Here is a 25232-nt window from a genome sequence, read left to right as displayed (position 1 = left end):
CTCCAAGACTGGGCTGAGGGGTGGAGTCAGGTGTTAGGGCGAGTGAGTGGGTAGAGGAAATAGTCTTCTCCACCAATGAGGCGGTGCGGCAGGATTGCGAGGGCTAGGCCTGGCGGCGGTAGAGCTTCTGGGGAGTCACCCGCAGTAGGGGTACGTAGAGGAGGACAAGAGGCGGCTGAGGACCATGGCGGCGGCGGTGGTGGCAGCGGCGGCAGTGCGAGCCCGGATCCTGCAGGCGAGTGAGGGTGGTACCGAGGGATCGCGAAGCTAGGAGTTGCGTCCTTTCCATCCACTCTCTGAGCCAAAAAACCCTTCTTAGCCAACCTTCCTGTTCCCACCGGACCCGTGCGACCCGGTCCCACCCCTCACTTATTATCCGCCCTCGTTGGATGCTGGACTGTCACCCCTGGCCTGCTGCCCTTTTACTCTGGGAGGTTCTCCTTATCTGGCTCTGGCCCCCTGTCTCCTCCCCAGCCCTGCCAGTCACTGAGTCCGTCACCCTTGCCCACACTTCTCGTGGTGCCCTAACCGTGATTCCCTCTCTCTCACCAGAAATTCCCTTTTCTGGTCACCTTTGTTAGACTTCTTTCTCCTGCCCAGAGCTACCAGATTGTTCCCCTCCCCCCACCCTACTTCACTGTCCATGATCCATGGTAAAGGAAGGAAGCACACGAGGGGGAGGGTCAGTGAATGAACTTTGAATCTCCTTCTAGAAAGCTTACACCAGGTTTTCCCCAAAAGCAGCTATTTTCTGAGCTGTTTTCCCTAGCTGTGGCTCTTTGTATTTTCCACAGGCTGTAGACTGTTCCTTTTCTTGCCAAGACCTTAGTTAGACTTTTAGCAAAGTTACAGTATTCATGTTGGTGGTAAATAAGGACACATAGTTGTGCTACCAGTATGTTCCAAGCACATGCCAAGGACTAAACATCTCTTTAAAAAAAAAAATGGTAGAAAATGAGGTGAGGGACACCTGGGTGGCTCATTCAGTTAAGCGTCTGCCTTCAGCTCAAGTCATGATCCCAGGGTCCTGGGATCGAGTGCTGCATCTGGCTCCTTGCTCAGCGGGGAGCCTGCTTCTCCCTCATAAATGCTGCTCCCCCTGCTTGTGCTCAGTCTCTCTCTCTGACAAATAAATAAAATCTTAAGAAAAAAAAAAAAAGAAACTACCTCATACAGAGAAATAATAATTCTCTTTTTTAAAAAAAAGAAAAGGTGATTGACATCTCTAAAACAGGTGATAGAAAATAAACAGGAATTGTTAATTCCAAGTTCCTAACCCAAAGTTAGCTCCTAGTGTATCAACACACCCTCAACACTGGCCCATGGTAGGGACTGGGTCCTTTCTGAAGCTACCCTAAGGAGAGGTGGTAGAGCTAGAGGACCTGCATGCCTGAGGCCTGTGGTTTCTAACTCTGTTCACAGCCTTTCCCTAGTTTTGACAGCCTAGCAGGGACTTAGAAGGGGAGATTTACTGCCAGAAACATTCTCCAACATAAGAAACAACATTGCCCTTCTTACTTGTTACATCCATCCTGGGAACTTCTTCCTCTATATTGCTGGACTTTGTTTATTTATATATTTTTTAAAGATTTTATTTATTTGACAGAGAGAGACACAGTGAGAGAGGGAACACAAGCAGGGGTGGGTGGGAGAGGGAGAAGCAGGCTTCCTGCGGAGCAGGGAGCCCGATGCGGGGCTCGATCCCAGCACCCTGGGATCATGACCTGAGCCAAAGGCAGACGCCCAACGACTGAGCCACCCAGGCACCCCATGGACTTTTAGATAATATTAGTACTTACCAGGTTGCAGTGAATTCTACTGCAGAAACTTACACATTTGTAAGATTCTTAGTAAAGTCAGCAAAGGTTCATGTTTAAATGCTATTTAATGGGACAGCGTGGAGAATGGGCTGGAAGAATTTGTCAGATAATCTGGCTTCATTCAACTATTTCTTGCTGTGCTCCTAGTTCTATTTTTCTAGTATCCTTTTTTTTTTTTTTTTAGTAATAGGGATATAAAATTTCTACCCTATAATTTCCCTTACCAACTTATCCTTGAAATCTTTTACTAAAATTGACTTTTTTCCTTTGCCTCCCCACCATCACAGTGAGTCACTGATAGCCTTAAGAAGGTATTTTGCCCTGGGATGCCTGAGTGGCTCAGTCAGTTAAGCGTCCAAATCATTTTGGCTCAGGGTTGTGGGGTGGAGGCTCTGTGCTGGGGGTAGAGCCTGCTTAAAGATTCTCTTCCACTCCCCACCCCTCCCCAACCTTCTCCCTATCTTTAAAAAAAAAAAAGAAGAAGAAAGTATTTTGTCCTTTAAATCAAGGAGAGGAATCTTCCTTCCTACGTATTTTATTGTGGAAACACACACTATTTCCTGATTCATTTGAAGAAACTTCTGAGTTGATCTGGAAAAGAACAGAAATAGTAATCCTTAGCCAAAGAGGAGTAACTGTAACATGAAACTTTGATAAAAAGTAGTCTAGGGGCACTTGGGTGGCTCAGTCGTTAAGCGTCTGCCTTCGGCTCAGATCATGATCCCAGGGTCCTGGGATCGAGCCCCACATCTCGCATCGGGCTCCCTGCTTGGCGGGAAGCCTGCTTCTCCCTCTCCCACTCCCCCTGCTTGTGTTCCCTCTCTTGCTGTCTCTCTCTCTCCATCAAATAAATAAATAAAATCTTTAAAAAAAAAAAAGTAGTCTAGATTCTGACAGTCATGAATTTCAGAGGATCATCAAAGGATCTGTAAAGGAAAGAGTTCGTTTTCAGTAATTTTAAGTACACATGGTCCTTGATGTTCAATGGCTCAACTTAAAACTTTTTGACTTCATTAAAAAAAAAAAAAAAAAAACTTTTTAACTTTATGGTGGTGTGAAAGCAATATGCATTTGTATTTGGAATTTTGAGTTTTTATGCCCCCCATCCCCCAGTGAAATGCAGTATGATCCTTTTGAGGGACGCTGGGCTGGTGCAGGGAGTCACACATCTCTTGTCAGCCACATGATCACGAGGTTAAACAACTGATACACTTCTAACCATTCTGTACCCATACAAACATTCTGTTTTTCACTTTCAGAACAGTATTCAGTTAATTACATTAGCTATTCAACACTTCATTATAAAGTAGTCTTTGTGTTAGATGATTTTGCCCAACTGTAGGCTAATGTAAGTGTTCTGAACAGTTTAAAGTACGCTAGGCTAAGCGGTAATGTTTGGTAGGTTAGGTATATTAAATGCATTTTCAACTTACAATGGGTTTATCGCTCACATTCAGAGATAAGAAAACCAGCCTTAAAGAGATTTGATTTGCCTCCGTGATGTGGTTTAAAGAGTACAGGGTTGGGCGCCTGGGTGGCTCAGTTGGTTAGGCGACTGCCTTTGGCTCAGGTCATGATCCTGGAGTCCCGGGATCAAGTCCCACGCAGGGAGTCTGCTTCTCCATCTGACCCTCCCCCCTCTCATGTTCTCTCTCTCTATCTCATTCTCTCAAATAAATAAATAAAAAATCTTAAAAAAAAAAAAAGTACAGGGTTTACAATCATACTTGCATTCTTTCTCAGCTCCACCACTTTTTTTTTAAGATTTATTTATTTCAGAGAGAGAGCGAGCACGATCAGGGGGAGGGGCAGAGGGAGAGAGAGAATCTCAAGCGGACTCCACACTGAGCTTGGAGCTTGATGCTGGGCTCAATCTCACGACTGTGAGATCATGACCTGAGCCAAAACCAAGAGTAGATTGCTCAACCAACTGTGCCACCCAGGCACGCCCCCACCCCCCCATCTCCACCACTTTCTAGTTTTAAGAATATTTATGAAGATTGGAATTCATGAATATAATAAAGTAAATGACCTGACAGTTAAGGTGATCCAAGGTCTCCCAACTGGTGACTGATGGGCTGAGAATTCGGGACTTAAGTATCTCGTTTTGTATCAAGCGCTGCACTGTCCCCAGGCTTTGGGATAGGAGAAGGAAGTACAACACTCACTGAAAGCTCCTCTATTATAATGAAATGGTAAGTGCTAACAGTAGGAGTGCACACGGAGTACTGCAGGGCTGTAGGGAAACTATCCCAAATTTAACTTGTTCAGTTCAGGAAAAGATTCCAAAAGGAGTTCGCTCCAGGCTTGAGTTTTGCAAGACTAGCAGACCTTCAGCCAGAGGGAAAAGGGAGTGCCTGATAAAGGAACTAGCAAGTATGAAATAAACATCTAGAGAGGAAGAATTTTGGTGTGACTGGATGGAGGATAGTTTCTTCAGCAACAGTGAGTGTTTCTTAGGAAATGAAGATAGGAGATCCAACCTGTCAAAAACAATATGCTAATATTTTATTATGCCAGATGCAGTGCCTTTTATGCCCTCTTAACGGCAGGGAGACTGTGTGCAAGTGAAAAAATAAAACTAAGGACTAAGTGGCCTAGAATGCTCATGTTGGCTGAGCTGTACGTTTTCTGCCCTGTAAGAGAGTATACATGAAACATAATTAATACCAAATGATTGCTTGGTGAGTACTCATTCTTTCATTCTGCAAAAATACTACTGAATGCTTACTCTATTCCAGGAATGGTGCCAGGGGCTGAGGACACAGCCATCTAGTGCTCTAAGGGGAGAGAGATTTAATAATTAAACAAACTATTATTCCACAGTGTGGTATAAGAAATAGAAGAGTTTAGGTGTTATATAAGCGCTATAATCTGGTACTGGGCCTAGACTTGAATTGTGACTTAAAAGCTTCTGACTCTGCTACTTCCCTTATCACTCTCAGAAGTTAACCTTGTTTTTCCTACTTCAGAGGCAACGGAAACCATCAGTTGAGAACTTCCTCAACTTCCTACTAGCGAACATACAAAACTGACCTGCACTAATACCCAAAATGATGGCTACATAGGGAGCTAAGGAGTAGGAGTGAGCCAAGCAAATGGGATGAAACAATTCCAGGCAGGAAGGGGCAGCATGTACACAGGCAGAGAGAGCACAAAACATGTTCCAAATGCCTACAGCATAGACAGCAAAGAGGAAGTGGCCAGCTGTGAAACTAGAGAAGTAAAGATGCTATGTGAAGTCTTCTAAGCAACATCAAGATTAGTCTTTATCTAAGAACAGAGGAAAGCCAGTGGAGCTTTTTAAACAAGGGAGTAATCTGCCCAGATTGGTGTTTTAGAAAACCCCTCTGGCTATGGGGTAGGAAACCAGATTCAGAAAGCTTAAGATTGGAGGCTGAGAGATCTGTTAGGAAACACTTATTGAAGTCCAGGTGAGAGACAACGATGATAGAGGCTGTGGTGATGGCAGGAGGGGCAGAGAAAAAGGGCTGTGTTCCAAGGACTTCTAGGAGGACAGATTGCCAGGATTTGTTTGATTCACTGTGGAGAGAGAGAGAGGGAGGAGTTGGGATGGCATTCAGGTTTCTTCTTGGGTAACTAGGTGAATAGTGGCCCCCTTCCGAGAAAGGTGAGGAGTTCAGCTTTTTCAGTGTGCACCTAAACAACATCCATGTAGAGGCGTGGTGAAGATAGTTAGGTGGGTATTATCTGAAAAGGAAGAGCTGGCTAAGAACTACAGATTTGGGCATCATCAGAATCTAGACCATCAAGCCACAGGAGTTGATGAAATCATCCAAGGAGAATGTGCAGAATGAGAAGAAAAGAAGGCCTAGGACCAAGCCTTGAGGAATTTAGTTAGTGGCCAGGTAGCAGAGGATGAGTCAGCAAAGAAGGCAGAGAAGTGGCAGAAGAGATATCAGGACATCCCTGAAGACAAGTGAAAAGGGTGTGAAAAAGTCCAGTACAGGAGGACTGGGAAGAACCCATGGGATGTAGGAAGTCACTGGTGTTTAGTCATGAAGTTTGGAGTGGATTGAAGAGTTAGTGGGAAATGAGGAAATAAGGTAATTAGCAAAGAGAATCCTTGCTATTGGATGGAGAGAGGTTTAAGTTTCAGGAAAGAAAGGGTAATTGGAAGTGTCTGGGGTAGCAGGCAAGGTGGGCTTTAGAGCACAGGTGCAGAGATAGCCTGCAGTTGGAGGACAGGAACCTCGTCAGTCCACAGACACTAGTTGTGCACTTCTGTCTCCCAGTCACTTAGTCCCCACGGAGCTTGCTAGCTAACTGCTCCCTTACAAGAGGAAGGGAGGAAAAAAGGGTAGGTATAGGTCAGTTTTGTAGATTTGCTAGTAAGAAGTTGAAGTTCTCATCTGATGGTTTCTGTTCCCTATGAAGTAGTAATAACAAAGGTCAGCTCTTGAGAGTGAGAGGGGAAGCAGCAGGTCTGGAAGTTTTAATTAAGAGAGTACATTTTGAAATAGCAAGGAGTGAGATGAAGCTTTGAAATAGCAAGGAGTAAGAGCAAATAAGTAGCAGGGAGATAGAGATAAGTAACGAGACATGAGAGAACAGCAAGGAGATAAGAGAAGTTTTCAACTAGCAAGGAGTGAGAGCAAAAAGTATAAAATATAAGAGTAACGCTGAATGAGCTCCCACAACTTACTATTTTCCATATCTGGACAGTGTTGATCACAATAACTGTAGAGTAGGGGAACAAGACAGATGGAGCACCTACCTTCGTGGAACTTCAGTCTTTTGGGCAACAGACAAGTACCCAGGCAGTTACAACACAGACAGATAACCTGACAGGGCCAGTACTAGCTGCTAACCTAGTCTGGGGTGGGGGCAGTCAGCCACCCAGTGGACCTTTCATTTGTTCTATAGATGTTTGTTACAGACACCTGCTATGTACCAGCTACCACGGTGGTGGTGGGAATACGGCCATAAATAAGACACGGTGGACTCCCCAGGAGTGTTTAGTTTGAAATAGTTTTTGTGGGGAATGGGAGAGGAAGTAGATGAGGCATTTGGAAGAATTGTCTGCCGGCCCAAAGGACCTGCATCCTTTCCCCTGGACAGCGCTGCAGGAACACAAATTCTTGCACTTCAGGTAGCCCTAAACCCTTTGGTTAACATGCCTGTCTTCAGACAAGATAAAAGATTATTAGATTACAGTTTTCCTTTATATCCCATTCCAAGTGCTTCGGTTTTCTCACTTTGACTTGAATATTTCTTAAATCAACTTCCATAGCATATATACAAATGAGGAGTTTTTTATTGTAACTGACCCCTCCCCCCCTCCAACTTGCTGATTATATCCTCTTAAATGTTACCTATACAACACATTCTTTTCCTACATGTGGCATTTTTTTTAAACAGCTTTCTTGAAATAAAATTGACATAAACTGTACATATTTAAAGTATACCATTTGATAAGTTTTATATTTGTATACACCTGTGAAAACATCATCACAATCAAGATAGGGGACATATCCATCACCCCAAAATGTTCCCTCTTACCCCATCTTCTGCACTTCCACCACCATCCCCAGGCAACCACTGATCCGCTTTCTAACCCTATGGATTTGTTGGCATTTTCTAGTTTTATATAAATGGAATCATACGGTGTGTACGGTTTATGTATTTATTTATTTATTTGTGTGTGTGTGTGTGTACTGTTTTTATGTCTTCTTTCACCCAGTGTAATTGTTGTAGTTATCCCTGTTATTGCATGTATAATAGTTCCCTTTCATTGCTGAGTACTGTTACAGTGTATGGATTATACCTCATTAGTTTCCCTATGCAGCCCATCCAATGGTGGACATTTGGGTTGTGGCGAAGTTTGGGGCTATTACAAAGCTGCTATGAGCATTTGTGTTCAAGTATTTACATGGGCATATTATACTTACATTTGACACTTGGTTATATACTATCTGACATTTGACACCTATTGTGTTAGATGCCATCTAAGAGTTTTCATATTGTTAAGATTTGTGGTGACTACCATTTTCCAGGCCAAAAATTAGAAAAATATGGTCTAATAAAAAAAATATTTTAAAATTAGGACTGTCCTGGAAATTGAGGACATGATCATTATGGTTTCTTATTTTCTCATAGTTTGCTGTACCTCATAGTCTGATATCTTTTCTCTTTAAAGACTATATGACCCTTAAGAGCAAACACCGAGTCCTTTTCCATATACCCACAGTAACTAGTGTAATGTTAAGTATATGGTAGCCATTTGCTAAGTTTTTAATAATGTTCTGCTCTCATTTACCAAAATAATCGTTCTTTTACTTCATAGGTCTCTTCCAAGGTGAATTCCACTTGGTATCCAGCATCCTCCTTCTCTTCTTCAGTGGTAAGTTTATTTGGCACTAAAGTTGGACTTCTGAGAAGGAATACAGTATAATTTTGGGGTATTCCCACTTACCGTCTTAACATAATTGTGATCAGAATATACGTGAAATTTTCTATCTTGGTTTTCTTATCTAATATTATGTTTATTATATGTCATAAACATTTTCAGTATTGCAAAATGTTCTTTATAGTTATGATTTTTTTTTAAAGATTTTATTTATCTATTTGACAGAGAAATAGAGAGCACAAGTAGGCAGAGCGGCAGGCAGAGAGAGAGGGAGAAGCAGGTTCTCCACTGAGCAGGGAGCCTGACTCAGGGCTCAATCCCAGGACCCTGGGATCATGACCTGAGCCGAAGACAGACGCTTAACTGACTGAGCCACCCAGGCGCCCCTATAGTTATCATTTTAATGGCTGCATAATATTCTATCAAGTATATATAGCCAGAATTAACTAAAAGTGTTCCCATATAACACCTAGATTGATTCAGTTTTTCAATATTATAAAGCAAACATTTACTTATATAGTTTTTTCCTTCTTTTAGATTATTTCCCTTCTGAGGTAAGATCACTCTGTCAAAAAATACAGACATTTTCATGGCTTCTAGAGGCTTTATTGATCCTGCCAGATAGTTGTCCTCTTCTTCACAATCTTTAAAAATTGTTGTTATAGAACTGTCAGCCATTTGCAGTACCTAAAATCTAATAAATAAGGATAGGTGCTCAAAATCCTTTTTACTTAGAAGCACACACTGTAACACAGTAGTCCTTCACCTTTTTTGGTCCACAGCCCCCTCTGGAAATTTAATGTAAGCAAGCTACTTCTCAGAAGAACAACACACAGACAAAACTGTTTTTAAAAAAAATCTTTTGATCATAAAGGTAGTACATGCTCATGGTGACGTGACAGAAAGTCAGCTGGGTGACAAGTCATACTAGCTAATCTTTGTTACATAGAAGCTGCTACTTTTTTAGTATAAACTTCAAAGTGACATAAAGTTCCACACTGTGATAGCAGGGAATTTTCCTTTCTCAGAGAGATGACAGTATTGAGAGGCTCAGCCACATCTTAATATACACTATAGACAAGTACATTGTGTATCTCTTTCCAGTGGTAACATTTCTAGAGAACAGAAGATTCACTAATCAACCCTGAATTCCTTCCTCTTTGTGAAAGGGAGAGAAGCAATTAACTGATACAAAGTTTTGTGCGGTTTTTCTTTTCCAGCCAACTGTAAAGCTCTTCATTGATGGGAAATTTGTTGAATCCAAAAGTGACAAATGGATTGACATCCACAACCCAGTAAGCAAAGCTGCTTTGGGACTTAAGCTGGCTAGCCTAGAATTCTGGGATTGTGGTGGGAAATGAGGGACCTGGCTGTCTGTCATGTGAAGTACATAGTGCTGCTTCTGTGACTAGATGAAAAATGGAGAAGGTAGAGCAGGGGCAAAGGTGTGATGTGCTGCTTTTTCCTATCAGGCCACCAATGAGGTCATTGGTCGGGTTCCTCAGGCCACCAAGGCTGAAATGGATGCAGCTGTTGCTTCCTGCAAACGTGCTTTTCCTGCATGGGCAGATACCTCAGTGTTAAGCCGCCAGCAGGTCCTGCTCCGCTATCAACAACTCATTAAAGAAAACTTGGTAAGAAATCAGAATGGTATCATTTTCCAGACTGTTGCCTAGGATACTTGTCACACCCACAGAAGCCCTTTCAGCTGCCCTCCATAACTCTACAATCCAGAAAGACACAGATCATGGCTTTCTCCCTTGTACTACCTCTCCCCCAGTTTTATTCTTCCTTGGCTACCTAAGAACTACAAGGAGGCACATCCTTGCATTGGTTTCTATTTGTGTGTTTTTTTCTCTAGAAAGAAATTGCCAAGTTAATCACGCTGGAACAAGGGAAAACCCTCGCTGATGCTGAAGGAGACGTATTCCGAGGCCTTCGTAAGCTGGGGGTCCCTCTTGGGGAAGTTCAGGAACCCTTTGGGAAGGAGCAAAGAAAGATGGGAGGCAAAGATCTCAGAATGGGAGGTTACTTCTTCCTCTATGTAGATTTTGCTACCCCATGATATCTTTTTTAATACTTGTGGAAAATGGCAATACTTCTCAGGTATGTAGGAGATCAATTTACTTCATTTATTTTACTTGATCTTCCAGGAGGTATATGCATATCACTGTCTTTTTTTTTTCCCCATTTGGAGAATCTCATTTTGCCAATCTCCTTCATGTGGAAGGGCAAGTCAGTGTTTCTTCCCTCTGTCATTGGCCTGAGCCATTCTCTAGCCTCAGGAATGACTAGAGCATGACACAGCTGAGTAGTTCACAGTGGAGAGCTGGTGGTCTGACTACTTCTCTGTTCCAGAGGTGGTTGAGCATGCCTGCAGTGTGACGTCCCTCATGCTGGGAGAGACCATGCCATCCATCACCAAAGATATGGACCTTTATTCCTACCGTCTGCCTCTGGGGGTATGTGCAGGCATTGCTCCATTCAACTTTCCTGCCATGATCCCCCTTTGGATGTTTCCCATGGCCATGGTGTGTGGAAATACCTTCCTACTGAAACCATCAGAGCGAGTTCCTGGAGCAAGCATGCTTCTTGCTAAGTTGCTCCAGGACTCTGGTGCCCCAGATGGAACACTGAATATCCTCCATGGACAACATGAAGGTAACTGCCCTTCTGTACATGGCACTTAATCTGGCCACCAAAAAAATAAAGGTGTTGAGTGGTGAAGGTTGAGTGGTTTTAGGATGAGGAATCTAGGGAGGAAGAGATTTACTAATAGTAATGTCCATTTTGAAGGTAATGTTTGTTGATACATCTCTGTGTGCTAAGGTAATTAACTGCAGAGTAGCAATGCTTCTTGCCCTACAGAATACATTGAGACAAAGAGTATAGATTAGGGTAAGGCACAGATAAAAGAGAAAGTTTTCTCTTCAGTACTGAGAGAATTTATAGATCTCAGAGAGACTGAAGACATTCTAATTCACATATAATAGCTAACACTTAAAAAGCACTTCTGTGTTTCAGGCACTGTTTCTAGTGCCTTTCAAATATTATCTCATTTAATCTTTATAACATTCCCTCAAGGTGAGTACTGTTGTTTTTCCATTTTACAGATAAGAAAACTGAAGCATAATGAAATTAAGTAATATGCCCAGTCACACAGCTAGAAACTGTCACAGCCAGAATGTCAGTACCCAGGAAGGCTGACTCTGGTTTTTACTTTTAAATACTATGCTATATTGCTGTTCACACGAGGGCACAATAGTATTTGAGAGTCCCAGTATATAGTGACAGTTAAGGAAATACCACATTCTTAAAGGATAAAAGGAAGAGTTGAGTATTAAAAGGCTGCTATTTTGAAGGAAAACAGGAGTTGTAGCCTTTGGAATTAGAAGTAGAAATAGCAAATGAGAAAAATAATGAAATGGAAGAGGCCAAATAATAATTAGTAGTTTAAAGAATTTAAGAGACGGAGGTGCCTGGGTGGCTCAGTGAGTTAAGAGCCCAACTTGGGGTTTTTTTGTTTTTAAAGATGTGTTATTAGAGAGAGAGAAGGAGAGAAAGAGCAAGCGCGAGCAGGAGGGGCAGAGGGAGAGGGAGAGAGAATTTCAAGCAGACTCCATGCTGGCGCAGAGCCTGATGCCAGGCTTGATCTCACAACCCTGAGATCACAACCTGAGCCAAAACCAAGAGTTGGAGGCTTAACTGCGCCACCAGGGCGGCCCCCCATCCCCCACCCCTTGGTTTTGGTTTAGGTCATGATCTCAGAGTCATGAGATAGAGTCCTCTATTGGGCTCCATGCTCAGCAGGAAGTCTCCTTGGGGTTCTTCCCCTCCCTCTCCCTCTTCTTCTACCCTCCCCCACCCACTCATGCACATGCACCCACATGTGCACAGACTCTCTCTCAAATAAAATAAATAAATGAAAAATCTTAAAAAAAAAAAAAAAGAATTTAAGAGATGGAAAGAACTTCAAAATGGGAATCCAGGATAGAAAAATAAAAGTATGGAAACTTCTCATTCACAAGAGCGGGAAAGGGGAAATTTGCCATGTTGAGAAGTCCATAGCCACTTGTTCCTTTGTGGTAATATCTCTTTTCTTCTTAAAGCTGTAAACTTCATTTGTGATCATCCGGATATCAAAGCAATCAGCTTTGTGGGATCCAACCAGGCAGGAGAGTACATCTTCGAGAGAGGGTCAAGACATGGCAAGAGAGTTCAAGCCAATATGGTGACTTCCTATTCCTTTTCCCCCTAAATCTGTTTTATGTATGAAAACTACCTACAAACAGCCCTTCAACAGAGGGGCTACTATTCCACTCTAATGCCAGTGTGTCTTTATTTCCATTTCATCCTGAATGTCTTCCCTTTAGCCATGAACCTTGTGATGAGTTTTATCCTAAGTCACTTTAATTACCTTTTTATCTTATACACCTAATCTTGATGACAGAGGGCACCTTTCTCCCTAAGAATGTTATTCAGATTCTTTGGGCTTTAGCAGTAATAGCTGGATTCTGGTTCTGGCCCTGTATCTTTCTTCATACCATGCTTTGTAGCCCTTTATCCTTCCTTCCTTTCAAGGCATATCCTAACTACTATAATGTAAGATATGCTTTTCCTAAGAGTCCAAGCTATTTAAGGTACTGGAAAGAGCCAAATATCCCTGTATGTGAGTACAGTTTACTTGGTTGCATAGTTTTGCTGTTCTCTTACTAGCTCCTTGCCTAATACACAGTAATTTTTTGATACTAAATATAAAGTCCAGTTGCCACTTTCTCACCCTTTGGTTACCGTTGCAGAAAGGAGAGCCACCTATGCACAGGCTTGGAAACTATTCCTGATATGCCTACTTACTTCTTTTTGTGCCTGAATGTCTTTTGGCCAATTTGACTTAAGTCCCTCCCAGTTCACTACATATTTATTGAGTGTATTCTATGTCTAACAATATACTATGTGTAATGGGATAAAATTAAGTAGCAGACATGGTATCTATCCATGCACTCCATTATAGTTGTACAGTAGTCCCTCTTCATCTGTGGGGGATGCGTTTCAAGACCCCCAGTGGATCCCTGAAACTGGATAGTAATAAACTCCATGTATACTATATTTTTCCTATACATACATACCTAGATAAATTTTAATTTATAAATTAGGCACAGTAAGAGAATAATAACTAACAATAAAATAGAACAATTTTAATAATACACTGTAATAATACGGCCTCTCTTTCAAAGTATCTTATTATACTTTACTCACCCTTCTGATGATGGTGATGATGTGAGATGATAAAATGCCTACATTATGAGATGAAGTGAGGTGAATGGCGTGGGTGTTGTGACATAGCTTTAGGAGGATCATCTGCTTCTGGACCTCAGTTTGACCTCAGGTGACTGAAACTGTGGAAAGTGAAACCATGGATAAGGGGGGACTGCTGTATCTGGAAACATATGTATGGAAATGACCATGTTATCCTACATAGCTGTGTATCATGAGGCTTTGTACCTAGAAGCAAGCCAATTTGGGGAACCTCTTTCCAGAAATGGTGTATCAAGAGGTCCACCTAGTTTGCCACTGGCATTATTACTGGCAGCTCTTTGTTTACGTTGCTATTCATATAATTGGAAATCCCAGCAGACAAAAGACTGTTTCCTGTCTAACTTAGGAAAGAGAGAGGAGTTCTTGGTTCCCCAATGCAGTATTTAGCCTGTCAGTTTAACTGAATGTGATATGGCTGAAGGTTTGGTTTTGTTTTGTTTTTTGGTAATGGTTTTGATCTAAATAAACACATATCAGCTTATCAGCTAAGAAAGTAGGAAAAAAAGTAACCTGGAGACTCTGTGCTACCATGACTTCAGCAGTATCAAAATGATAATAAATCTAACCTCAAAGCAACAAAGGGTAAATTCTCCCTATTCTTAAATTCTCATTTGAAATCTCAGATCCTTCACTTAATTTCTTAGCCTAATTATATTTTGCCAAGGAAGATTCATGTACTTTCTGTATTTCCTTAGGGAGCCAAGAACCATGGGGTAGTCATGCCAGATGCCAATAAGGAAAACACCCTGAACCAGCTGGTTGGGGCAGCATTTGGAGCTGCTGGTCAGCGCTGCATGGCTCTTTCCACAGCAATCCTTGTGGGAGAAGCTAAGAAGTGGCTGCCAGAGCTGGTGGAGCGTGCCAAAAACCTGAGAGTCAATGCGGGTAATCAGTTATCTGCCTTGCTCCTTTAGACTTTGCATCTGTGGCACTGAGTCCTTGGTTTTAGCATTGGCCTTGACTAATGGGAGTAATCACGTCTACTCTTTAACCATTGCCTCTCTTTATACTGTACTTGCCATTTGGATTCATCTTTGGTTAACAGTCATAATTTATGATAATGAAGACCTTAAATACTTTTGTGTTGTTTTACAGGAGACCAACCTGGAGCTGATCTTGGCCCTCTGATCACCCCCCAGGCCAAAGAGCGAGTCTGTAATCTGATTGATAGTGGAACAAAGGAGGGAGCTTCTATCCTTCTTGATGGTCGAAAAATTAAAGTCAAAGGCTATGAAAATGGCAACTTTGTTGGACCAACCATCATCTCAAACGTCAAGGTGAACAACTCTGGATTATTTATTTCACAAATATGAGCACTAAAGGCACCTTAGAGGCTATGGAATCTCATCCTTCCAATTTATAAATGAAGACATTTAATTAACTGAGACCTCGGCTCTTGCCAGCATTCCTCAGTTATTTTATCTACAGTCTGAATGAGTCTCCTATCCTGACTCCCAACCTCCTTCCACTATACCAGCGGCTGGCAAACTTTCCATAAAAGGCTAGATAGTAAATATTTTTGGCTTTGCAAGGATATACAGTCTCTGTCACAACTACTCACTCTCGACGTTTTAGTGCGAAAGCACGTTAACATTGTGTGGCTGTGTTCCAATAAACCTTTATTTATGGACAATGGAATTTTAATTTCAAATCATTTTTCACGTCATGATTGATTTCTTTTGCAGCCATTTAAAAAACACAGAAACCATTCTTAGCTTGTGAGCTGTGCAAAAACAAACAGCAAGCCACATTCAGCCCATAGGCCATATTTTGCTAACCCTATCTTACATTTGTTCCTTACGTATTTAATGTTAGTTTTTGTCTTCCCACTCCTTGTTGTCCAGCTTGTAGCTATTGCAGTGTCTCCATCAATCTCTCAACCACTCAGTATTTATTGAGTAGCTACTCTGTGCTGCATCTTCACCAGAAAGATACGAAAGAAAAAGAATTGCTGTCTCAATTTTTATTTATCGAAACTCTGCAAGTCTCTCAGCTAAAATTAATGACTAAATTGAGGTTAGGAGGCTTTTTTTGAAATTCATATGTCCCCACTAATCCTACTATAATCCTGAATAATTAAGAGTTGAATGTAAGTGTAGTAGAAATTATGAAATCTCTAGTCACAGAACCATAGGGGGAAAATCCACTTATTAGCAACAAACACAGCTGACTAGCTGCAGTGGAGAAGGATGTTTTGAATGTTTAATGTGACCTGATATCAAAATGTAATTGTACAGACTCGTTTCGGGAGGCAAAGGAGTGAATGAGAATGAATTGTTTATGTTACGGAAAACTTAGCACAGGTTTTCTTTAAACAGAAACACACTCCTGCGGTGTTTTCAACATATATTTGATTTATAAACAATGAATTTTCATGTAACTTTTCAGTAACATAACAATTGTATAAACAGGTTATGCAGGTATAAAAGAGGAAACTAGTGATGGGTCATGGGATCTAAAACTACAGGGCTTAAAAGACAGGAGTGTAATTGTTGTTAATAGGAGTTTCAAGTTGTTTATATGATTGGCAGCTTGGAAGATGGAACACAGCAGGAAAGGACTTTTTTTTTTTTAAAGGTGGTTTAAAATGAAGAGAGGTTCCTAACAAGAAAGCTGTCCATGTAAACAGTGGGTAATAAAGTACCAGATAAGCATCAAGTACTGACTTCTTTTCTGGATGCATCGCTCCTGGCAGCCAACTATGACCTGTTACAAAGAGGAGATTTTTGGTCCAGTTCTTGTGGTTCTGGAGACAGACACTTTGGATGAAGCCATCAAGATCGTAAATGACAATCCATATGGAAACGGAACTGCTATCTTCACCACTAATGGAGCCACTGCTCGGAAATATTCCCACCTGGTGGACGTTGGACAGGTTTGTGAACAGGATTTTTAGGAGATTCTTGTAGCCATGTACTGTTTCCTATCTGAGGGAGATGGTAAAGTGATCAGTCGCTGCCCCTCTCATTTCCCATGATGCCCCATTTCTTCCTCAGGAATCAAAGTTCATGCATGGGATGCAGGATGGGGTAGAAGTTGGGGTATTTAAAACTGGTCTCTGTGATGTCAGGCATTTGTGCTTCTAGACGGCGAGTTCCTTTGTTTGAGTCCTTTTCTTTTACTGGATGTGGCTTTGTTCTGCTTTAGGTGGGGGTCAATGTCCCTATTCCAGTGCCTTTGCCGATGTTCTCATTCACCGGCTCGCGATCTTCCTTCAGGGGAGACACCAATTTCTATGGCAAACAGGTAACTGTAAGAAAACATTTTTTCCTCTAAGAAAGTGTCTTGAACATACTCAGGAACAAGGATTCTGCAAGGAAGGGCCTGCCAGTAGCTTTTGTGGGGCGTGTTCAGCAGCACTTGTCAGGAGGTCCCCTAGAAAAGATTTAAAAGGTAACAAAATTTTGCCAAAGCTGCTCCTTCCTGAATAACTCAAGGCAGCAAAGTTTTGGGGAAAGAGCATGAGGAAATCTAGGCCTTCATGTATATCCTTTCCTCTGCCTGAGATCCTCTCCTCCTGCCTCCCTTCTTTCATCTATCTCTTAATCATCTAAGTTTAAAGCATGGACTCCTCCAGAAAATCACCTCTGACTCCTCTCCCTGCTTCCTCAGTGCTGGGTTGGGTATGCTCTCGTGTGTTCCCATTGCACATTCTTCTTCTATAAGTTATTCATTTACAAAATTTTTACTGAGCACCTTCTTTGTACCAAACCCTATTCTGGGCACTAAAAATACATCACTGAACGAGGAAAATAAAGCAGATCTGGAACTGAATGGCCTGGTTTCAAATTCCAGCTCATCCAGTTATTAACTGTGACGTTGGGCAATACCCCGTGTCTCAAGTTTCTTATCTATAAAATGAGAATAACAATAGTACCTATAATTCGTAAGGTTAGTAAGATTAAATCATCACTATTACCACATCCTTCAGCAGATACATATTTCCTAAGGCAGGAAGAGGCATAGCAGGTTCAAATAGTAGCAGAAATGGGCTGGGGCACAGAGAATGAATGAGAAGGAGAGTGGTAAGAGATGAGGTTAGAGAGGTAAGCAGGGAAAGTCCTGTCAGGCTGTGTAAGCCATGATAAGAAGTCTTCATCACACCATAATTATTATTTACTTCTTTTTTTTTTTTTTTTTTTAAAGATTTTATTTATTTATTTGAGACAGAGAGAATGAGAGAGAGAGAGAGCACATGAGATGGGGGAGGGTCAGAGGGAGAAGCAGATTCCCCGCTGAGCAGGGAGCCCGATGCGGGACTCGATCCCGGGACTCCAGGATCATGACCTGAGCCGAAGGCAGTCGCTTAACCAACTGAGCCACCCAGGCGCCCAATTATTATTTACTTCTTAATCGCAGTACCTGGCGCAGAGCAAGTGTCCAAATATGTATTAAACAAATGGCTAATGGAACTTCTTTGTAGCCCCAAAGTGATACAACCATTTTGGAACCTTCAGTAATTAAATTACATGTTTCCGATACAGGTCTCTTTTATAGTTCAATAAAAAAATTAACAGTGTGCATCACATAGCAGAATGTAACAGTATGACCAACTGGTTAAGAAGACATTTTGGTTATTTAGAGGCAGCTTATTCAGTTTGTGCATTAGTCACAGGTTTTGTAGAATTGACTAGTTTGATACTATTAACAAAAATTTCTTTCGAGGGAAGCAGAGTAAAACTCTTTTTTTCTCCCCTGTCTTGGTTTAATTACTGTAAGTCATCCTGGTAAGTGAGGTTTCTTGAAGGAAAAGACTGACTCCATATACAGTTTGAAGTCTTAAATTCTTAGGTAATCAAATTGCTATTTTGCATCCTGGAAAGAAGAAAGTAGATAAAAACCTCTCAAGTTTTTTCAATATTTTAACATGACCCAGGTGTTGTCAAATAATTCTGAAAGAGTATCTTAATCAAGCTAGTTGTTTTTTTTCCTAACAGTATCTTCTTAGCTTGCTAGTATTTTTTTTAAGATTTTATTTATTTATTTATTTATTTATTTATTTATTTGAGAGGAGTTGGGGAGGAGTAGAGGGTAGGGAGAGGGACAAGCAGACTCTTCGCCGAGCACAGAGCCCCACACAGGGCTCGATCTCGCAACCCTGATATCATGACCTGAGCCAAAACAAAGAGTCAGACGCTTAACTGACTGAGCTACCCAGGCGCCCCTAGCTTGTGTTTTTTGTGTTAGATCTTAACAGTCTGTTCTTTTTTGCTCAAGCCTATTCTTACAAAATAAATGGTATATATAAAGTCTTAAATATGCTGAATTTTTTTGGTTCACATTATAGGTGATTTAGAAGTGATTGTGTATAATATCAGACATTTTACTTTAGATTTGTATGATATTATGGATTTTGCTACATCAGTATAGAGCTATTTATCACTGACAGTTGTCAGAAACGGCCTAAGATGTATCTCATCCCTTTGTGCCTTTTTCTTCTTCTCAGGAAGGAGAGAAAAACTAACAATTACTGAATAACATTTACTTTGCTAGGATATTTGTAGGTCATTTCATTTTCCCCTCACAGCAATGCTGTGCTGGGCAGTAGGTCATAGATAAGACCCAAAGTTACATGGCAGTCAATAAGGAGGAGAGGCAGGATTTGAGCCATGTCCCAAGACCTCAGAGCACATGATATTCAGCCCTAGGAAAAGAATGAACTGCAAGTTTAACAGATTACATTGTTCAGTTTTTCCATTTAGATCCTCTTGACTAGTTTCAACATAATGATAGCTAAGGTTTGACTATTTACCATGTGGGAGGTATTATGCTAAATGTTTTAAATGGATCATATACCTTATGAACAATAGGTTGAACTTTGGTTGCACCAATTCCTCAAGTGGGAACATGAGTAGCACTTCATACCACCTCCTTCAAAAGTTAATTGAAAGAGAAATCATGAAACGCTCAGGAATATATGCTAACTCTATTTTTTTTTCCCCTTTGTACTCTTTAGGGCATCCACTTCTACACACAGCTAAAGACCATCACTTCTCAGTGGAAAGAAGAAGATGCTACTCTTTCCTCACCTGCTGTAGTCATGCCTACCATGGGCCGTTAGAAACAAGTTTGTTCTAGACTCAGTCCACTCTGAGTAATCTCTCTGTATTCTTGACCAACTTCATTTGCCAACTTTGCTCAAATCAGAACCCTCGGACTGGAATACCTGGTAACTAAAATCTTTCTCAAGACCATTAGCCCCTGCAAAGTTGCTCTAGGGAGATTCCTAGTGTAACTCTGAAACCAGATTTTCACTTGCTCTTCTTACTTCAGTTTTTGAGGTAACTGTTTTTCCTGTGAAATGCTTACATGGAATGAGAACAGAGACCTATTTTCTAGAAGTTCTCCCCTTTTCTGATGACTTAAAGGGAAGATTAGTGTATGTAAAGAAGATCTTCCAATAACTAGAAGAGGACCTCTTGGATGGGGAAATAGGACAGAAATAATTCACCCTTTGGTTGATCCTCAAACACAGTCCTATATAAATGGCAGTGGGGGAGACCCCTCTGCCAAGCTTTCTTGAGCCTCTCATTTATCCCACACTACACAGGACATAATCCATTTCTATTTCCCACAGTTGTGACAACTGCTTTCTTTTCTGCTGAATGGCACTTTGTCCTAGTGATTCATGACCACTAATTCTATCATTGTCACTGTTCCTGCTTAAAATCACTTCTCAATGATACCTCAGTACGCACTGGATAAATCAACTTTTTGTTGTGTGTACCAAGTGTTAAATTTCAGATTTGGCTTCAACAGTCCTTAATGTTTCAGTCATTAATTCAGATGCAAATGGAGTTTGTTTAAGAAAACTATTTCAAAAGTTTTTTAGGCCCAGAGATCAAGGGGTATTCTAGCCATGAAAGTGTGCAGGACTCTTGCCTTAAGTAAGTATAGCTAGATATTACTTGTCGAATTTTTTATGTTGTTCTTTCTTCTTGCTTGCATTTCTCATTAGTGATCATTTTTAATGAAAGAACTCTTAATGTAGAGTAATTGCCTGGGGCCTAAGAAATTTCAAGGCTCTTCATGACATGAAATAGTGAAAAAGAAATGCTTTGACAGATTCTTTTGCTACCATTAATTCAAGTGTCTTTATGCTTTTTGTTTCTTTTGATATAGCTAAACTTTAAGTCAGAACAGAAATTGATGAGCTAAAAAAAAAATAGATTCCCAGTTGAATCAATTTTTTCTGATACAGTTTTTACCCAGTGAACTAGGAGAAGGCTGCCGGCTCTGAGAGAATCATCTCTGGTCCTCAGCCAGATGACATAGGTCATTTATTTTTCTGCTTCCTCATTAGTCACTTGGATAATGTTAATCTGCCCCGTGGCAGTGATTTGGTGAATTAAGGATTGTAAAAACTTTGAAAACATTTGTGCACTCTGTGGATTTTAAGCTTATTACTACCACTACCAGATAGAATGTCAGAATCTTCATTTAAGGTGACTGGAACTTATACATTTATGACCCTAATGGGTTTTGTGGGTTTTGTGGGGGTTTTTTTTGTTTTTTGTTTTTTTCTTCCTAAACATGAGGCAGTAAAAATGTTTAATTTGGTAATAGAATACCCCTTGTTTTATCTCTACTTATCACAGCTGGCAACTGGTAGTGATATTTAATCCAATCCAACAACTACAGGCTGGGTTGAATGAAAGGTCATATTGTCTAAATTCCAAGTGGAATTAAATCCCAGAGATTCCTAAGTTTTCCTTATATTTAAGGGAAATCACTTTTTTAAAAATACTGACTCATCAGAATTGTGTTGCTCTAATTGGAATCAACTCATTTGGCTAGCTACTTGCTACGTAGAAGAGTTTCTTGTTTCTTAGATGGAAAAAAATCTGCAGTTATAGTCACACTAGTAGCAGCTTAAAAATTTAGTATTTTATTTTCTTTTTGCTCTGATGTGGCCTCATTTGAAATTTCTGAGATCCTATGTTGTACTAATTGATTATAAATAACAAATTACAAATAAAAAGCTCCCAAAAAGAAAACCTGGCTTTTTTATTTTTTAATAATACCTTTCCTAATAATACCTTTGTCCCTAGCTTGTAGGGACTCAGACTTCCCAACTCTGTTCAAAGCCAAGAGTTATGTGGTCATTATGTTTATTCTCACATAAAAGATGGTACATACTTCGGCTAGCCTGTATATTTCACAAGGCAATTGTGAAAGGTTTTCCACATTTACTAAAAGAGGCACAAATGTGCATTTGCATTAAGTATAATATGCCTGCCATAGTGTAGATATGTTATAAAAATGTCCACGATCTCATACTAGTGTTATTACTCATTTCACTGATCCCTGAGAGCTCTTGGCTAGTAGAGAAAAGCACTATGACTTAAGAAGTTGCATGGGGAAAAGTATCAGTTACTATGTGTATTGTTTGGTTAGATTACAGACTCCTTACTATGTCAGACTCTCGTGATCCTTTCTGAATATTGGGTATCATCACTTCACCAGAAGAGTCTGAGATTGGTACTTGCTGAGTGATGAAGGTTTGATCTTGAAGCTTACTGTCATCCCTGTAGTAATAACAAAATGACAGACCTGTCAGCAACCACATACACATGGAACTTGGTTCAGAACAATAGACTTGTCATGTAACTCCCACTCAGTTCTAGCACATATAAAATGTCCCCACAGCCGTTGTGATCAGGCTCACAGTCATTGCTTTGTCAAGAGAGCTCTTACCCAAATTCCTTTGTCTCTCCATCATCAGGAATAACATGGTCTGGAATTGGGGGCCTAGAATGCTGGCTATATTTCCTGTGGTAGGTAAAAGTTAACAATGAGTTAGTGTCTCCTCATGCCCCATATTTCAACTACACTTTTAAAGTGCTAAATGAAATGCTTCAGTTGGATGAGCTGCTTATTTTCAAAACTGAGCTTTACACACACATAGAGGCAGCATAATGTTAGGCAAGTTAATATAAACTTATTTTCTCTTAAAGTTGAGAAATGTTGAACTTCAATGGAAATATGGAGATGATCATGATGATGATACACATAATAACAGCTATTAATGGTGATGGTTAAGACTGAACCAGAGTACTGATCAGAAACATGGCCAGAAAAATTCCCTTCCCACAAAAAGAACCTCAGAACATAGAAAAATTACCCAATGGAGATAGACCCCGTATGAAATTTCTCCTTTTACACTGGAAAGTCTGGTTTAAGAACAGGAAATAATCATATCACTAATTCAATATTCTAACGGAAAGTGAGCTTAACAGGATTATACAAAGTATAATAGGTTGATTTGCCAGCAGATAAAGACACATATTCTACTCCTAAAACTGGTCCTCAATTAGGTACATATGAAAGCAAGATAAACCCATTCAAAATATGGCCATATTAAATAGTCTAATAATGATGCATAAAAAAATGCACTTTGGATACTATTAGCACCTGAGTTACAGCCACAGTGATTGCTGATGCACTAAAGAGTACAGTTTATTGGTTATACTCCTTGACTTTGTTTTAAGCACGAAGAAAAATATCATACTATTAGAGTCACAATCATATAATCAACTGAACTCATAAACTTTCTAGTTATTGTCCTTGCCTTGACATTCATCATCTAATTCCTCTCCCCTCTGGCTTGAGCTTTCTCATTAAACTCATCTTCACCTCACATTTCACTATTCTATTCCCATCTTTTCCCTTCATCCAACTCTGGCATGAGATTCCAACAGGCTTAGACTTGTTCCATTGTGGCCAGATTTAAGTTCATTGCTTTGGTGTGAAATATTTCTACTCAAATTCCTTTGTTTTTCCAGTGTTGAAAACAACACAGTATGGAACTAGAACTGGTTGTTTCTTGGGGTACAGAAAAGTTTACTTACAATGAGACAGACATTCTGTACCTGTGGTCTGGATTCTGCCTCCACCTCTTAATAAAAAACAAAAAAACAAAACTTTGGAAAGGCCATTCAAAGTCCTCCATTTTCCATTACCCTGTAATTCTTTAAACTCTGCTCTTTTCGTTGTCCTCTTACTTGTTCTCCTGTTTATTTTAGTGGTTATTCCTAGCCTCAGCCCTTTACTCTTCTAACCTTCAGACACTCTCCTACACTCAACTACCAGTTTTCACTAAAAATGCTCAAATCTCCCTCCCTAAGCTCACCTGTACGCCAATCCCTATTTACAAATGCCTTGAGTATTTTTCACTTCAATATATTGCCATCATCTCCAATTCAAACTGAAAACTCCTTGCTATTTCTTCTGCCCAGAATGTTTTTTCCTCCACCCTCTGCTCCTATTTACCTTTTAGAGGTCAGCTCAAGCTTTTACTTCCTTAGAAACTTTCCTGAACTCCTCAGTTAGGTCAGATTCCCCTAATCTAGGCTCTCTTACCGCTATAAACCACTCCTTTGAGCCAATGTCATAGTTCTACTTTTATATTTGTGTGATGATTTGAATAATGTTTTTCTTCCACGTAGACTATGAACTCTCTGAGATTAGGAATGATGTCTTTATTTGCTCAACACTATATCCTCAATAAGTAGTAGGTACCCAATATGTATATGCTACATGAATTCATGGACAGATTAAATAAAATTTAAACATTTCCCTCACGCTGGCTTTCCAGATTTTTCATTTGCCTTTCATACCACCATTCTTGCATTTCTAAGCCAAACACCTTAAACTTTTACACTTTGCTTTCTTTATTCCTTTTGTCTTTTATCACCAAGTCCTGTTTCTCCTTCCTCAGTGTCTCGGTTTGTCCCTTTTCTCTGATGGCTTCCATTCCCGCCTATACCCACAGCGCCACACGTCCAGAGGAGCATGACAGCTTCTGCAGGTTTCCAACTCTACTTCTGTCCAGCGGTCCACCCTACGTGTCACTGCATCAGGTTCAGATCAGCTCTGAGAACAGTGGCCTGGGAACCCTTCCAGTGAGACAGTATGAGAGTAGGGCTTATTGCTCTTGTATTCTTTCAAGGCAGAAAAGGAAAGTGTGTTACACTACTCTAGAATGTACAGTGGCATAAGATTTGGGTTTTTCTGCATGGCTTTTAAGGTACCATCAAATTTCTTCAAGCTGGGAAGTGTTTCCTCAATGTCCCCCAAACACCCCACCTCCATTCCTACCTCTGGGCTTCTGCTTAGGCTGTGTATTAAGCCCCTTGACTGATGTACCCTTCCCACTCTGTCTACTACTCTCTCCTGCAAAGCACCCCGCAGAGTCATACTCTTTCAGTCTTCCTGACTACTGTAGGCCACTGACATACTGTCTGAACTCCGATGATACTTTATTGTGCCACCTAACTTTTTTCTTTGCTGTTTGGTTTTGTTTGGGCAACTAGATTATAAACTCTTTGAGATCAAGGGCAATGTCTCTTAATTCTTTTGAATGCCCATAGTAACTAACATAGTACCAAGCATGTAAGCAATTAATAAGTGGTTGATTTATTATAGCCATTTTATAGTTCACTACCAGTGTTACAGTCACCGATAAAACATAGAGGAGAAAGAGAGTGAAATGAATCATTAAAAATAATGACTTGGAATATCTGTGGATTTCTGTTTTCTTTTCTAGGTCTTTTTCTTGGTATTAGATATTCTCTTGATTAATAATCAGCTTTAAAATCATTTACTTATCTTTGCAAACCAATAAAATCCTAACAATTACTGTGCTTCTCTTCGGTGACCATTCATTCAGCTTAGCAACATTGTACCTTCTCAGCAAGCATTACCTACAACATCTAAGCTGTCTC

General features: G+C 40.5%; 2 protein-coding genes across 7 annotated transcripts in view; one reads left to right on the top strand and one right to left on the bottom strand.

The window, feature by feature from the left end:
* The first annotated feature begins 64 nt into the window (after window positions 1-64).
* ALDH6A1 (aldehyde dehydrogenase 6 family member A1) lies at window positions 65-21503 on the top strand. Of its 2 annotated transcripts, XM_036117800.2 has the most exons (12): window positions 66-235; window positions 8128-8184; window positions 9411-9485; window positions 9663-9824; window positions 10052-10130; window positions 10549-10851; window positions 12300-12421; window positions 14202-14391; window positions 14602-14783; window positions 16202-16381; window positions 16654-16752; window positions 19463-21503. In XM_036117800.2, exons 1-12 carry the CDS (start codon window positions 185-187, stop codon window positions 19565-19567), a joined length of 1605 nt encoding a protein of 534 aa, XP_035973693.1. In that variant the 5' UTR covers window positions 66-184; the 3' UTR covers window positions 19568-21503. The 2 variants fall into 2 exon arrangements, with proteins under 2 accessions (XP_035973694.1, XP_035973693.1); XM_036117801.2 differs by lacking the exon at window positions 16654-16752 and having other exon boundaries at window positions 65-235.
* The window catches only part of BBOF1 (basal body orientation factor 1), a 41411-nt gene continuing 31633 nt past the window's right edge, over window positions 15455-25232 (bottom strand). For 2 of the 5 annotated variants that reach the window (XM_078053927.1, XM_078053929.1), the window contains 2 exons: window positions 22204-22278; window positions 21850-22034 (listed from right to left, as the gene is read on the bottom strand). In XM_078053927.1, coding sequence (XP_077910053.1) covers window positions 21905-22034; window positions 22204-22278 — 205 coding nt within the window. In that variant the 3' untranslated portion in view covers window positions 21850-21904. Of the gene's footprint in view, window positions 16882-21849; window positions 22035-22203; window positions 22279-25232 lie in introns of those variants that run through there. The other 3 variants (XM_078053928.1, XM_078053930.1, XM_078053931.1) reach the window with 3 other exon arrangements.

The sequence above is a fragment of the Halichoerus grypus genome, chromosome 8 (assembly GCF_964656455.1).
Source record: "Halichoerus grypus chromosome 8, mHalGry1.hap1.1, whole genome shotgun sequence".
Lineage (NCBI taxonomy): Eukaryota > Metazoa > Chordata > Mammalia > Carnivora > Phocidae > Halichoerus > Halichoerus grypus.
This window is presented reverse-complemented; position numbering and strand designations above follow the sequence as displayed.

Coding starts and splice junctions, on each gene's coding strand:
- ALDH6A1 (XM_036117800.2), top strand. CDS start 185: ATGGCGGCGGCGGTGGTGGCAGCGGCGGCAGTGCGAGCCCGGATCCTG. Junction 10,131..10,548: donor AGACGTATTCCGAGGCCTTC/GTAAGCTGGGGG, acceptor TCTCTGTTCCAG/AGGTGGTTGAGCATGCCTGC. Junction 14,784..16,201: donor CCATCATCTCAAACGTCAAG/GTGAACAACTCT, acceptor CGCTCCTGGCAG/CCAACTATGACCTGTTACAA.